The following is a 14562-nucleotide window of genomic DNA, read 5'->3' on the forward strand; positions in this document are numbered from 1 at the left end:
CCCTCCATTCCCTCTCTCCCTCCTCCCCTCCATCCCTCTCTCCCTCCCTCCCCCCTCCATCCCTCCCCCCTCCCTCTCTCCATCCCTCCCCCCCTCCCTCTCTCCCTCCCTCCCCCTCCATCCCCCCCCCTCCCCTCCATCCCTCCCCCTCCCTCTCTCCCTCCCTCCCCCTCCATCCCTCCCCCTCCCTCTCTCCATCCCTCCCCCCTCCTCCCTCCCTCCCCCTCCATCCCTCTCTCCCTCCCTCCCCCTCCATCCCTTTCTCCCTCCCTCCCTCCCCCTCCATCCCTCTCTCCCTCCCTCCCCCTCCATCCCTCTCCCTCCATCCCTCTCTCCCTCCCTCCCCCTCCATCCCTCTCTCCCTCCCTCTCTCCCTCCCCCCCTCCCCCTCCATCCCTCTCTCCCTCCCTCCCCCTCCATCCCTCTCTCCCTCCCTCCCCCTCCATCCCTCTCTCCCTCCCTCCCCCTCTCCCCCCTCTCCCCCTCTCCCCCCTCTCCCCCCTCTCCCCCTCTCCCCCCTCCATCCCTCTCTCTCTCCCTCCCTCTCTCTCTCCCTCCCTCCCCCCTCTCCATCCCTCCCCCCCTCCATCCCTCTCTCTCTCCCTCCCTCCCCCCATCCCTCTCTCCCTCCATCCCTCTCTCCCTCCCCCCCTCTCCATCCCTCACTCTCTCCCTCCCTCTCCCTCCATCCCTCTCTCCCTCCCTCCCCCCTTCTCTCCCTCCCCCTCCCCCCTCTCTCCCCCCTCCCTCCTCCCTCCCCCCTCTCTCCCTCCCCCCCCCCCTCTCTAACCCTCCCTCTCTCTCTATCCCTCCCTCTCTCTATCCCTCACCCTCTCTCTCTCTGTCTATCTGTCCCTCTCTCTCTCTATCCCTCCGTCTGTCTGTCTCTGCCTCCCTCTCTCTCTAACCCTCCCTCCCTCTCTATCTCTGCCTCCCCCTCCCTCTATCCCTCCCTCTCTATCTCTGCCTCCCTCTCCCTCTATCCCTCCCTCTCTATCTCTGCCTCGCTCTCCCTCTATCCCTCCTCTCTATCTCTGCCTCGCTCTCCCTCTATCCCTCCCTCTCTATCTCTGCCTCCCTCTCCCTCTATCCCTCCCTCTCCCTCTCTATCTCTGCCTCCCTCTCCCTCTATCCCTCCCTATCTCTGCCTCTCTCTCCCTCTATCCCTCTCTATCTCTGCCTCACTCTCCCTCTATCCCTCCCTATCTCTGCCTCACTCTCCCTCTATCCCTCCCTATCTCTGCCTCCCTCTCCCTCTATCCCTCCCTCTCTATCTCTGCCTCCCTCTCCCTCTATCCCTCCCTATCTCTGCCTCTCTCTCCCTCTATCCCTCTCTATCTCTGCCTCCCTCTCCCTCTATCCCTCCCTCTCCTTCTATCCCACCCTCTCCCTCTATCCCTCCCTATCTCTGCCTCCCTCTCCCTCTATCCCTCCCTATCTCTGCCTCCCTCTCCCTCTATCCCTCCCTATCTCTGCCTCCCTCTCCCTCTATCCCTCCCTCTCCCTCTCTATCTCTGCCTCCCTCTCCCTCTATCCTCCCTATCTCTGCCTCTCTCTCCCTCTATCCCTCTCTATCTCTGCCTCACTCTCCCTCTATCCCTCCCTATCTCTGCCTCACTCTCCCTCTATCCCTCCCTATCTCTGCCTCCCTCTCCCTCTATCCCTCCTCTCTATCTCTGCCTCCCTCTCCCTCTATCCCTCCCTATCTCTGCCTCTCTCTCCCTCTATCCCTCTCTATCTCTGCCTCCCTCTCCCTCTATCCCTCCCTCTCCTTCTATCCCACCCTCTCCCTCTATCCCTCCCTATCTCTGCCTCCCTCTCCCTCTATCCCTCCCTATCTCTGCCTCCCTCTCCCTCTATCCCTCCCTATCTCTGCCTCCCTCTCCCTCTATCCCTCCCTATCTCTGCCTCCCTCGATCCCTCCCTCCCTATCTCTGCCTCCCTCTATCCCTCCCTCCCTATCTCTGCCTCCCTCTCCCCCATCCCTCCCTCCCTATCTCTGCCTCCCTCTCCCCTATCCCTCCCTCCCTATCTCTGCCTCCCTCTCCCCCTATCCCTCCCTCCCTATCTCTGCCTCCCTCTCCCCCTATCCCTCCCTCCCTATCTCTGCCTCCCTCTCCCCCTATCACTCCCTCCCTATCTCTGCCTCCCTCTCCCCCTATCCCTCCCTCCCTATCTCTGCCTCCCTCTCCCCCTATCCCTCCCTCCCTATCTCTGCCTCCCTCTCCCTCTATCCCTCCCTATCTCTGCCTCCCTCTCCCTCTATCCCTCCCTCCCTATCTCTGCCTCCCTCTCCCTCTATCCCTCCCTCTCTATCTCTGCCTCCCTCTCCCTCTATCCCTCCCTCTCTATCTCTGCCTCCCTCTCCCTCTATCCCTCCCTCTCTATCTCTGCCTCCCTCTCCCTCTATCCCTCCCTCTCCCTCTCTATCTCTGCCTCCCTCTCCCTCTATCCCTCCCTATCTCTGCCTCTCTCTCCCTCTATCCCTCTCTATCTCTGCCTCACTCTCCCTCTATCCCTCCCTATCTCTGCCTCACTCTCCCTCTATCCCTCCCTATCTCTGCCTCCCTCTCCCTCTATCCCTCCCTCTCTATCTCTGCCTCCCTCTCCCTCTATCCCTCCCTATCTCTGCCTCTCTCTCCCTCTATCCCTCTCTATCTCTGCCTCCCTCTCCCTCTATCCCTCCCTCTCCTTCTATCCCACCCTCTCCCTCTATCCCTCCCTATCTCTGCCTCCCTCTCCCTCTATCCCTCCCTATCTCTGCCTCCCTCTCCCTCTATCCCTCCCTATCTCTGCCTCCCTCTCCCTCTATCCCTCCCTATCTCTGCCTCCCTCTATCCCTCCCTCCCTATCTCTGCCTCCCTCTCCCCCATCCCTCCCTCCCTATCTCTGCCTCCCTCTCCCCCATCCCTCCCTCCCTATCTCTGCCTCCCTCTCCCCCTATCCCTCCCTCCCTATCTCTGCCTCCCTCTCCCCCTATCCCTCCCTCCCTATCTCTGCCTCCCTCTCCCCCTATCCCTCCCTCCCTATCTCTGCCTCCCTCTCCCCCTATCCCTCCCTCCCTATCTCTGCCTCCCTCTCCCTCTATCCCTCCCTCCCTATCTCTGCCTCCCTCTCCCCTCTATCCCTCCCTCTCTATCTCTGCCTCCCTCTCCCTCTATCCCTCCCTCTCTATCTCTGCCTCCCTCTCCCTCTATCCCTCCCTCTCTATCTCTGCCTCCCTCTCCCTCTATCCCTCCCTCTCTATCTCTGCCTCCCTCTCCCTCTATCCCTCCCTCCCTATCTCTGCCTCCCTCTCCCCCATCCCTCCCTCCCTATCTCTGCCTCCCTCTCCCCCTATCCCTCCCTCCCTATCTCTGCCTCCCTCTCCCCCTATCCCTCCCTCCCTATCTCTGCCTCCCTCTCCCCCTATCCCTCCCTCCCTATCTCTGCCTCCCTCTCCCCCTATCCCTCCCTCCCTATCTCTGCCTCCCTCTCCCTCTATCCCTCCCTCCCTATCTCTGCCTCCCTCTCCCTCTATCCCTCCCTCTCTATCTCTGCCTCCCTCTCCCTCTATCCCTCCCTCTCTATCTCTGCCTCCCTCTCCCTCTATCCCTCCCTCTCTATCTCTGCCTCCCTCTCCCTCTATCCCTCCCTCTCTATCTCTGCCTCCCTCTCCCTCTATCCCTCCCTCTCTATCTCTGCCTCCCTCTCCCTCTATCCCTCCCTCTCTATCTCTGCCTCCCTCTCCCTCTATCCCTCCCTCTCTATCTCTGCCTCCCTCTCCCTCTATCCCTCCCTCTCTATCTCTGCCTCCCTCTCCCTCTATCCCTCCCTCTCTATCTCTGCCTCCCTCTCCCTCTATCCCTCCCTCTCTATCTCTGCCTCCCTCTCCTCTATCCCTCCCTCTCTATCTCTGCCTCCCTCTCCCTCTATCCCTCCCTCTCTATCTCTGCCTCCCTCTCCCTCTATCCCTCCCTCTCTATCTCTGCCTCCCTCTCCCTCTATCCCTCCCTCTCTATCTCTGCCTCCCTCTCCCTCTATCCCTCCCTCTCTATCTCTGCCTCCCTCTCCCTCTATCCCTCCCTCTCTATCTCTGCCTCCCTCTCCCTCTATCCCTCCCTCTCTATCTCTGCCTCCCTCTCCCTCTATCCCTCCCTCTCTATCTCTGCCTCCCTCTCCCTCTATCTCTGCCTCCCTCTCCCTCTCTGCCTCCCTCTCCCTCTATCTCTGCCTCCCTCTCCCTCTATCCCTCCCTCTCTATCTCTGCCTCCCTCTCCCTCTATCCCTCCCTCTCTATCTCTGCCTCCCTCTCCCTCTATCCCTCCCTCTCTATCTCTGCCTCCCTCTCCCTCTATCCCTCCCTCTCTATCTCTGCCTCCCTCTCCCTCTATCCCTCCCTCTCTATCTCTGCCTCCCTCTCCCTCTATCCCTCCCTCTCTATCTCTGCCTCCCTCTCCCTCTATCCCTCCCTCTCTATCTCTGCCTCCCTCTCCCTCTATCCCTATCTCTGCCTCCCTCTCCCTCTATCCCTCCCTCCCTATCTCTGCCTCCCTCTCCCTCTATCCCTATCTCTGCCTCCCTCTCCCTCTATCCCTCCTCTCCCCCCCTCTCCCTCTATCCCTCCCTCTCCCCCTCTATCCCTCCCTCTCTCTCTCTCTATCCCTCCTTCTCTGTCTATCCCTCCCTCCTTCTCCGTCTATCCCTCCCTCCCTCTCTCTCTATCCCTCCCTCTTTCTCTGTCTCCTCCCCCGGACTCAGTCACTCCGCCTTGAACTTGCCCCTGTCTCTGCCCCTGTCTCTGAGCCTCTCTCTGTCTGCCTCTCTCTCTCTGAGCCTCTGTCTGTCTCTCTGAGCTTCTCGCAGCCCCGGAGCGGCCCCCAAGGCAGCGGGGAGGGGAGGGGGGGACAGGAGCTGGAGGCAGCCCAGGGCTGGGGGCTGTCAGGAGGATCGCAGCGGCCGCTGGAGGCTGCCCCAGCCCCGGGAGCCCCGGACCATGTCCCGCCGCAAACAAGGCAGCAAACCCCAGCACCGCAGCGAACTGAGCCGTGAGTACAGAGGGGGGTGGGCGAGAAAGGGGCAAAGAGGCGGCACAGGGGGGCAAAACCGGGACACCTCCGGCTGCAAAAGATAGAGTTAAAAAATCTAAAGCAGAAACGAAAGGAAGGAAGGGGGCAGAGAGAGGGGGGAGGAAAATTGGGCGATAAACAGGTTTGGAGAGGTGCTTTTAACCCTTGCTGCACCGTCACCTTGTGTGAGCACAAGTGCAAGCAGGTTTTGGGTGGGGGGGGGATTTGACCTTAAAAGCTTGGTGCTGGCCTTTTATCTGCCTTTTATCTGAGTGAGGGTTAACTGAGAGAGAGAGGAAATATTTAATTTGCTAAGCACGCATTAGATTTTAAGAGTCCAGTTTGAGTATTAAGACAGAGATTAGTTGGCCTTCTAGTCAGAATGAAATTTGGTATCTAAACTGCTAGTCCTGTAATGAATTTGCCAGTTAAACTCAAAGAGGAAGTCTTGGCAGTTGGGGGGGGGTTATAATTCTCTAATCCTCTCTCTCTTCCTCTTAACTGTGGATGCCAGGGTGCCTAGGCACACGGGTACATGACCCCCCTCGCTGCCCACCCCCCCTTGTCATTTAACCTCCTCTTAAGGGTCCTCCCCTGTGCTATCTGCCCGTCCCTAGATAGTCTTGGCACGCCAGCCTGCCCGCCAACTTTTGAGATACCCCTGCCTCCGTCTCGTCTCGGTGGGCAGAGAGTTGGGAATAACCTGGGCCTATAAAAGAATACAGGTGGCACGGTGGTTAATATCACTGCCTCACAGCACCAGGGACCCGGGTTTGATAGCGACCTTAGTTGACTGTCTGTGAGGAGTTTGCATGTTTCTCTCCGTGTCCGTTTCGTCCAACAGTCCGTGACTCTTGCATGTTAGGTGGATTGGCCATGCTAAATTGCCCCTTAGTGTCCAAAGATGAGCAAGTTAGGGGGATTGGCTATGCTAAATTGCCCCTTAGTGTCCAAAGATGAGCAAGTTAGGTGGATTGGTCATGCTAAATTGCCCCTTAGTGTCCAAATGTGCAGGTTAGGTGGATTGGCTGTGCTAAATTGTCCTTACTGTCCAAAGATGTGTAGATTAGGGGGATTGGCCGTGCTAAATTGCCTCTTAGTATTCAAAGATGTGTAGATTAGGGGGATTGGCCATACTAAATTGTCCCTTAGTATCCAAAGATGTGTACATTAGGGGGATTGGCCATGCTAAATTGCCCCTTAGTGTCCAAAGATATGCATTTTAGGGGGATTGGCCATGCTAAATTGCCCCTTAGTGTCCAAAGATATGCATTTTAGGGGGATTGGCCATGCTAAATTGCCCCTTAGTGTCCAAAGATATGCATTTTAGGTGGATTGGCCATACTAAATTGTCCCTTAGTGTCCAAAGATGTGCAAGTTAGGTGGATTGGCCATGCTAAATTGCCCCGTTAGTGTCAGGGGGCGTTAGCAGGGTAAATACTTGGGGATAGGGCCTGGCTGGGCTTGTTGCGGGTTCAATGGATCAAATAGCTTTCTTCTGTGCTGTAGGGACTCTACGACTGTCACAGATCCAAGAAGGTGGCTCGCAGTACCTTCCCAAAGGGTAATCAGGGGTGGGAACAATTAGTAGGGCTTTCCAGCAACACCCACCTCCCATAAAAGGAAGAAAAACTTCCATCGCTTAGTAGCGGCCGTGTCCCCAGTTGCCCGAGACCCGTCCAGCTCACTCCCTGCTCTTTTAAAGCCGGTCATTCAAATCTTTTGACCCGGCCTCTGTTCACCTGCCTCACTCCCCCCACACCCCCCAACCCTGCTTGACTTGAATTGACCCCCCGCTTGTCTGTAATGTTGGGGGGGTGGTGTGGGAGGGGGGGGGTAACCCCAGGGCTGCAGGCCAGAGCGGTAGTCAGGAGGTGTGAGGACAGGCAAAAGGGGTTGGGTTTTAACAAGAGTGGGAAGAGTGCAGCGATGTTGGGGGTGTGGGGTAGGGGCGGGGGGTGGTGTTGGGGGGGCAGGTCACAGGGCTGGAAGAGGTTACAGCGACAGGGGGCTTTATGAGAGTGTGCGTGAAACTCTATGTCTGATTCCACGTGTCGACCATAGGATTTTACAAAATGTACCTGTGTTAAAGGCGCTATATAAATGCCGGTTGCTGTTGTTGGTGTGACCACTGTTTGATGAGGGGATCATTGCAATGCTCCCTGTGATGCATTTTAATATATTGTCCGTGCCCCCTTCCTGGCAGCCTTGGAAAGCGTCGCCAGGCCCAGCTGGGAGTGGCTCGGTGGGTTCAGGGTGGTGTCAGCACAGGTTCAGGATGCACCATGGCCTGTTTGCGACCCTCGACCCGCGAGATTACAATCCCAGCCAGACCCTATCCTGCAAGGAGCGACACTAAATTTCACTCCCCCCTACCCCGGATTCTCACAGGTTCGATTCCCGGGTCTGTGTGGAGTCTGCATGTTCTCCCCATGTCTGTGTGGGTTTCCTCTAGGTGCTCCGGTTTCCTCCCACAGTCCGAAAGATGTGCTGGTTAGGTTGCATTGGCCGTACTAAATTCTCCCTCAATATAGCTGAACAGGCGCCTGAGTGTGGCAACTCGGGGATTTTCACACTAACTTCATTGCAGTGTTAATGTAAGCCTGCTTGCCACACTAATAAATAATGGGACAGTGGTTAGCACTGCTGCGTCACTGCCCCAGGGGTTCGATTCCCAGCTTGGGTTACTGTCTGTGTGGAGTCTGCACTTTCTCCCCATGTCTGTGTGGGTTTCCTCCGGGTGCTCCGGTTTCCTCCCACAGTCCAAAAGACATGCTGGTTAGGATGCATTGACCCTGCTAAGTTCTCCCTCAGTGTACCCAAACAGGCACCTAAGTATGGCGACTAAGGGATTTTCAGAGTAACTTCATTGCAGTGTTAATGTAAGCCTACTAATAAATGAACTTTAAACTTAAATTCCGAGGCCCTTTTTAATCATAAACTGATTCTTTTGAGGTTGGAAGTGGGGGTTCGAATTGGAAACATACTGGAGGTGCCCAGAGGAATGTGTGAGCAATAGGACAGGGGAAATGGGGGATACTTTTTGTTCCCTGGTTTCTAGGTGACTCCCCTCCCCTCTTGTGGTTGCGTATCAGGGGTACAAGGCTTTCACGCTGACCAGGTTTCTTTATAAACCTAGAATCGTAGAATCCTACAGTGCAGAAGGAGGCTATTTGGCCCATTGAGTCTGCACTGACCATAATCCCATCCAATCCCTATCCCCTTAACCCCGTGTATTTACCCTGCTTACCCACCCCCCACCGTTACTAAGAGGCAATTTAGCATGACCAATCAACTAACCAGTTCGGACTGCGGGAGGAGACGGAGCACCCGGAGGAAACCCTCGCAGACACGGGGAGAACATGCAGACTCCACACAGACAGTGACCCAAGGGGGAATCGAACCCGGGTCCCTGGCACTGTGAGGAGGCAGCAGTGCTAACCCACTTTGCCACCATGCCTCATCTGGTCACTGACCTGAGGGGGGTGGATAGAGAGACACCTTACACGTTCCCTACCTGTGCTATTTTCTGTGCAGCAGATACTTAAATTTAATGGGAGTGAGGGGGTGACTGTGGTGTGGATCACCCTCTCACTCAGGAGGTAGTAGGTTCGAGTCCTGCTCCTGTGCCCTTGGGCACACAGCCCAGGTTGATCTTCTGGACTCGAGGGGTGCGCCACAGTGCCTCGGGTGTCAATCTCCTCCCCCTGCTGCCCACTCAGGTGGTATAAAGCGTTGCTTCAGAGAGAGGCACAGCCTCAAGATAAAGGGGGGGCGGTTTAGAACGGAGTTGAGGAGGAACTTCTTCACTCAAAGGGTGGTGAATCTCTGGAATTCTCTGCCCGTTGAAGTGGTGGAGGCTGCCTCGCTAAATATTTTTAAGACGCGGGTTGATAGGTTTTTGATAGGCAAGGGGAATAAGGGTTATGGGGAGAGGGCGGGAATGTGGAACTGAGACACGACAGATCAGCCATGATCTTATTGAATGGCGGGGCAGGCTTGAGGGGCTAGATGGCCCTATTTCTTATGTTCTTATGAGAATTCCCCCACATCCCAGTGTCCCAAGTTGTATGCTAATCCCTCAATCAGTACCATTGAAGTAAAGGATCTGGTCTTTATCGTGTTGCTGTTTGTGGGTGCTTTCTGTGCACTTCATAGAATCCATACAGTGCAGATGGAGGCCATTCGGCCCATTGAGTCTGCATCGACAGCAAATCCACCCAATGTTTACCACACTAAGCCGTCTAATTTACACATCCCGGGGCAATTTAGCATGGCCAATCCACCTAACCTGCATGTTTTTCAAAACTGTGGGAGGAAACCGGAGCACCCGGAGGAGACCCACGCAGACACGGGGAGAACATGCAGACTCCACACAGACAGTGACCCAAGCTGGGAATCGAACCCAGGTCCCTGTGAGGCAGCAGTGCTAACCCCCGTGCCACCATAGCCGCCCGGCGGTACCATATTACACGCAAGGTATCTCCAATACGTGTGACGTAAGCAGAAGTGATTTGCTAAGCTCCGTATCGAGGAAGAGGGAGATCAGAGTTTCCCCCCAGACCTTTCTTTGCTCCCTCGGAATCCCAGCCCCATGGCCTTTGACCTCTTCTGGCCTCCCCTGTGGTCAGTTTGGGCTTTGTTGCTGTTTGTTGATGTCAAAGGAGTGACTTGTCCAGGGCTTGGTTGGATAAGGCCTGAGAGTAATGCTTTCTGTTCATCTGAACTTTCAAATACTAATATTTAAAGTTTATTTATTAGTCACAAGTAAGGCTTATATTAACACTGCAATGAAGTTACTGTGAAAATCCCCTAGTTGCCACACTCCAGCATCTGTTCGGGTACACTAAGGGAGAATTTAGCATGGCCAATGCACCCTACGCCTTTCGGACTGTGGGAGGAAACCAGAGGAAACCCATGCAGACATGGGGAGAATGTGCAAACTCCACACAGACCCAAGCCGGGAATTGAACCCAGGTCCCTGGCGCTGTGAGGCAGCAGTGCTGACCACTATGCCAGCTGCGCCACCCATGTGAGACTCACGGAGATGAGCATAAACTAACATACCTCCCCGCACACGCACACACACGGCTACCCAGCATCACTGGGGAAAGAGGAAGGGAGGACTGAGATGAGGGCAGCGCAGTGGTTAGCATGGCTGCCTCACAGCACCAAGGATCCAGGTTCGATTCCCGGCTTGAGTCACTGTCTGTGTGGAGTTTGCACGTTCTTCCCTTGTCTGTGTGATATAGGGGCCTGGGTGGGATTGTAGTCTGTGCAGGCATGATGGGCCGAATGGCCTCCTTCTGCACTCGTTCTGGAGATTCTACGATTCCAAAACCTCCAGACTTCCTCCTCACTTGGACCTCAGGATGTCAGGGAGGTCTGCGGGAATGGCTGAAGGGTCAGAATTTGGGTGATTTGAGTTTTGCGATCCACCTATTCAACCTTTTGTTTTTGCCCAGAGGGTGGTGAGGGTCCGGAATGCGCTGCCTGGGAGGGTGGTGGAGGCCTTGCATCCTTTCAAAAGTACCTGGATGAGTGCGTCACAACATGTGGTCCAAGCACTGGTTAAATGGGAGGTGAGGCGGTTCTCGCTGGTGCAGATGGGCTGAAGGGCCTCTTCCGCACCGTGCGAATCCCTGAATTCTGGCCCCCTTGAACCTTCTCGATCTGACGCACATTGATTGGGGTTTTTTCAGCCACTTGGGCTCTTAAGCTCTGGAAATTTCCTTTGGAAACCTTGTTGCCTAATGACCTTGGGGTGGATACAGACCTGTCAACAGCACCGGTAGTCACAGGGGGATGGGGAGCGGTGTGAGTGTCACACAAAGAGGGTATGATATCGGCCAGGATGTATTAGGTTAAAGCATGGGCGGCAACCCTGATGTTAGCTAGTCTGTTTGTGCGCAGTGATCGATTTTCCCAGACCGAGCTCCTTATAGTAGCAGGAACAGGATGGTATTTCAGCTTCCATTTTATCTTTTAAAAAAAATTCTTCCTCGTCACCTAATCCCTCACTTTAGATGCCGTCCCTCCTCCGCTCACTGCCACTATGCCCCCCCCGCCCGATGCCAAAACCTTGCCCTAACACGAAGGTAAGCAGATGTAACTCGGGATCGATCCACTGGGGAATCTTCTGCAGGATTGCCCTGAAGCGATTCACCTGACACCCTCCCAGTGGGGGGTGGAGGCAAGGCCCCTGCTCTCCAGTCATTCCCCAGGCAAGGACTCTCGTTTTTGACTGCTTCATCTGAGCAAGAGGAAGCTCTGGAGCCAGATCCGCCCGTTCGGCATCATCACGGCCGATCCTCCACACTAACGCCACCTTCCTGCACTGCCACCCGTATCCCTCGTTCCCCCTTAGCATTGCAAAAAAAATGTCTTGATCTCTCCTAACCTTGAAAAAAGTCAACAACCGAGCACTCACCCCCTGGAGTAGGGCATCCCAAAAATTAACAACTTTCCTGGGTGACAAAGACTCTTTGTGTCTAAATCCAAAATGGCCAACTGTTCTGCACTCCCCAGGCAAGGCTTGGCGAAGTAACCTCTCAGCATCAATGGCGGCACGGTGGTTAGCACTGCTACCTCGCAGTGCCAAGGATCCGGGTTCAATTCCAGCCTCGGGCGACTGTCTGTATGATGTTGTCTCCCTGTGCCTGCATGGGTTTCCTCCCACACTCCAAATATATGTGATGGGTTGGCCATGTTAAATTACCCCTTAGTGTCCAAAGATGTGTGGGTTAGATGGATTGGCCATGCTAAATTGCCCCTTGGTGACCAAAGACATGCTGTTTAAGGGGATTGGCCATGCTAAATTGCCCCTTGGTGACCAAAGACGTGCTGTTTAAGGGGATTGGCCATGCTAAATTGCCCCTTGGTGACCAAAGACATGCTGTTTAAGGGGATTGGCCATGCTAAATTGCCCCTTGGTGACCAAAGACATGCTGTTTAAGGGGATTGGCCATGCTAAATTGCCCCTTGGTGACCAAAGACATGCTGTTTAAGGGGATTGGCCATGCTAAATTGCCACTTAGTGTCGGGGGATTAATAGGCTAAATATGTAGTGTTACAGGCATAGAGTCGGAGTGGGATTGTTGTTGGTGCAATGGGCCGAATGGCCTCCTTCTGCGCTGTAGGGGTTCTATGGAAACCCCATCAAGAATAAGAATCTTATACATTTCAATGTCCTCTGCATGTGTGGGAGCCCAGTCGTAAACACATCAATATAAAGGTACATTTCATAGGCCTGAACTTTCCGTCTGTTGAGCACTCGCACTTGGCGGGCCCCAGAGTGGACGCAAAAGGTGTCGCAGGCTGTGAGTGATCCCAGGATGTGATCTCCCACTTGTTGGCCAATTAGTGGGCCACCAGCAAGAACTATGCACTGGGCAAGGCTCAGCGCTGTTGGGGAGATTGAGAAAGGACGGGCAGTGAGAAAATGGAGAGGCGATGGCCTAGTGGTATTATCACTGGACTCTTAATCCAGAAACTCAGCTAATATTCTGGGGACCCGGGTTCGAATCCCACCACAGCAGATGGTGGCATTTGAATTCATTTAAAAAAATTTAGAATTAAGAATATACTGAAACCATTGTTGGAAAAACCCATCTAGTTCACTAATGCCCCTTTAGGGAAGGAAATCTGCCATCCTTACCCAGTCTGGCCTACATGGGACTCCAGAGCCACAGCAATGTGGTTGACTCTCAACTGCCCTCCAAAGGCAACTAGGGATGGGCAATAAATATTGGCCCAGCCAGCGACACCTGTGTCCCACAAATGAATTTAAAAAAAAATGGGAGGGAGGGGCTGGTATTCCCAGTGAGGTTAGTTGACTGAAATATTGCCTGAGTGCGCTCTGAGGTTGGGACGCGTTCCATACATTTCCCGTGATTTCATTCTCCCCACCTCCTCCTGAGAAAGCTAAATTCTGGCCATAGAATGGTACAGCACAAAAGGAAGCTTCCCAAATTCAACTGAACCTGAAAAATCTATAATCACAATTTCTGCCCCCCTGCCTCCCAACTCCTCTTTTCCCCACAGCCCTGCACAAGGGGCAGCGTGGCGGCACAGCGGTTAGCACTGCTGGGTCACAGTGCCAGAGACCCGGGTTCGATTCTGGCCTCGGGTCACTGTCTGTGTGGAGTTTGTACATTCTCCTCCCAAAGACCAAAGATGTGCGGGTTAGATGGATTGGCCATGCTAAATTGCCCTTCAGTGTTCAAAGATGTGTGGGTTAGGTGGATGGCCATGCTAAATTGCCCCTTACTGTCCAAAGATGTGCAGGTTAGATGGATTGGCCATGCTAAATTGCCCTTCAGTGTTCAAAGATGTGTGGGTTAGGTGGATGGCCATGCTAAATTGCCCCTTACTGTCCAAAGATGTGCAGGTTAGGGGGATTGGCCATGCTAAATTTCCCTTAGAGTTCCAGGCTGCAGAGGTTAGAAGGATTAGGGGGGTAAATATGTAGAGTGCTGGGGATAGGGGCTGGGTGGGATTGCGGTGGGTGCAGACTTGATGGGCTGAAGAGCCTCCTTCTGCACTGTAGTGATTCTATGATGCTGACAGGCAAGAGGTAGCGGGGTAACCATGGTCACGGCCCACACTCTGCACACACGCTCAGAAGTAGGTTAGAATATGAAACTAAAGTGTGAAAGCTGTTACAGAACGCATAGAGGATCCTCAGATTTCTGATTGCGATTGCTAAATTTTAGAAGCCACTGGTTAGGCCTCACTGCTCCAATTTGGGGCAGCAGACTCGAGGGAGGCACGTCGAGGCCTGGAGAGGGGGGGAGTGGTAGGATTCACCAGAACGGTTCCAGAGATGGGCGGGGGGGGGTGTGGGGGAACTTTGGTTAACGTGGGAATTGTTCTCCTCAGAGCAGAGAAGGTGAAAGAGAGATTCAGTAGAGGTGTTCAAAATTATGAAGGGGTTTTATTCTGAGTAAATCAGGACAAACTGTTCCTACTGATAGGAGAATCAGTTACCAGGTTGTTGGGAGGGGGGAGGGCACAGATTTAAGATCAAATCAGCCAAAGATACAGAGGAATTTATTTAAACGCGGAGTTGTTGTGATCTGGAAGGTGCTGCCTAAATGGGCTTTGAAAGCAGGTTCAATAGGAACTTTCAAAAGATAATTGGATAAATACTTGAAAGGGGAGGAAAGTTAGAATCACAGATTCCCTACAGTGCAGAAGGAGGCCATTCAGCCCATCGAGTCTGCACTGACCACAAACCCACCCAGTCCCTATCCCCATAACCCTACGTATTTACCCTGCAAATCCCCCCGACGCTCAGAGGCAATTTCGCACAGCCAATCCCCCTAACCCGCACATCTTTGGATTGTGGGAGGAAACTGGAGCACCCAGAGGAAAGGAGACACGTTAGATGGGTGAGCCATGGTAAATATGTAGAGCGATGAAGCAAATTCGAATTTGCTTCAATGAGTACCAGGGTGTAGAGACAAGCCCGCCTCTGAGTGAAGTTCAAATCCCACTCATGATGTGGAGATGC

At 54.4% G+C, this 14562-nt stretch overlaps 1 protein-coding gene across 1 annotated transcript in view; it reads left to right on the forward strand.

Annotated features, from left to right (window-relative positions):
• Nucleotides 1–4736: 4736 nt before the first annotated feature.
• LOC145340241 (B-cell lymphoma/leukemia 11B-like) overlaps nt 4737–14562 on the forward strand; it is a 37416-nt gene continuing 27590 nt past the window's right edge. Inside the window, exon 1 of the mRNA XM_080184687.1 lies at nt 4737–5027. Coding sequence (XP_080040813.1) covers nt 4976–5027 — 52 coding nt within the window. The 5' untranslated portion in view covers nt 4737–4975. The remainder of the gene's footprint in view (nt 5028–14562) is intronic.

This window comes from Carcharhinus amblyrhynchos, unplaced genomic scaffold, assembly GCF_965287045.1.
Source record: "Carcharhinus amblyrhynchos unplaced genomic scaffold, sCarAmb.v2.hapA scaffold_867, whole genome shotgun sequence".
Taxonomy (NCBI): domain Eukaryota; kingdom Metazoa; phylum Chordata; class Chondrichthyes; order Carcharhiniformes; family Carcharhinidae; genus Carcharhinus; species Carcharhinus amblyrhynchos.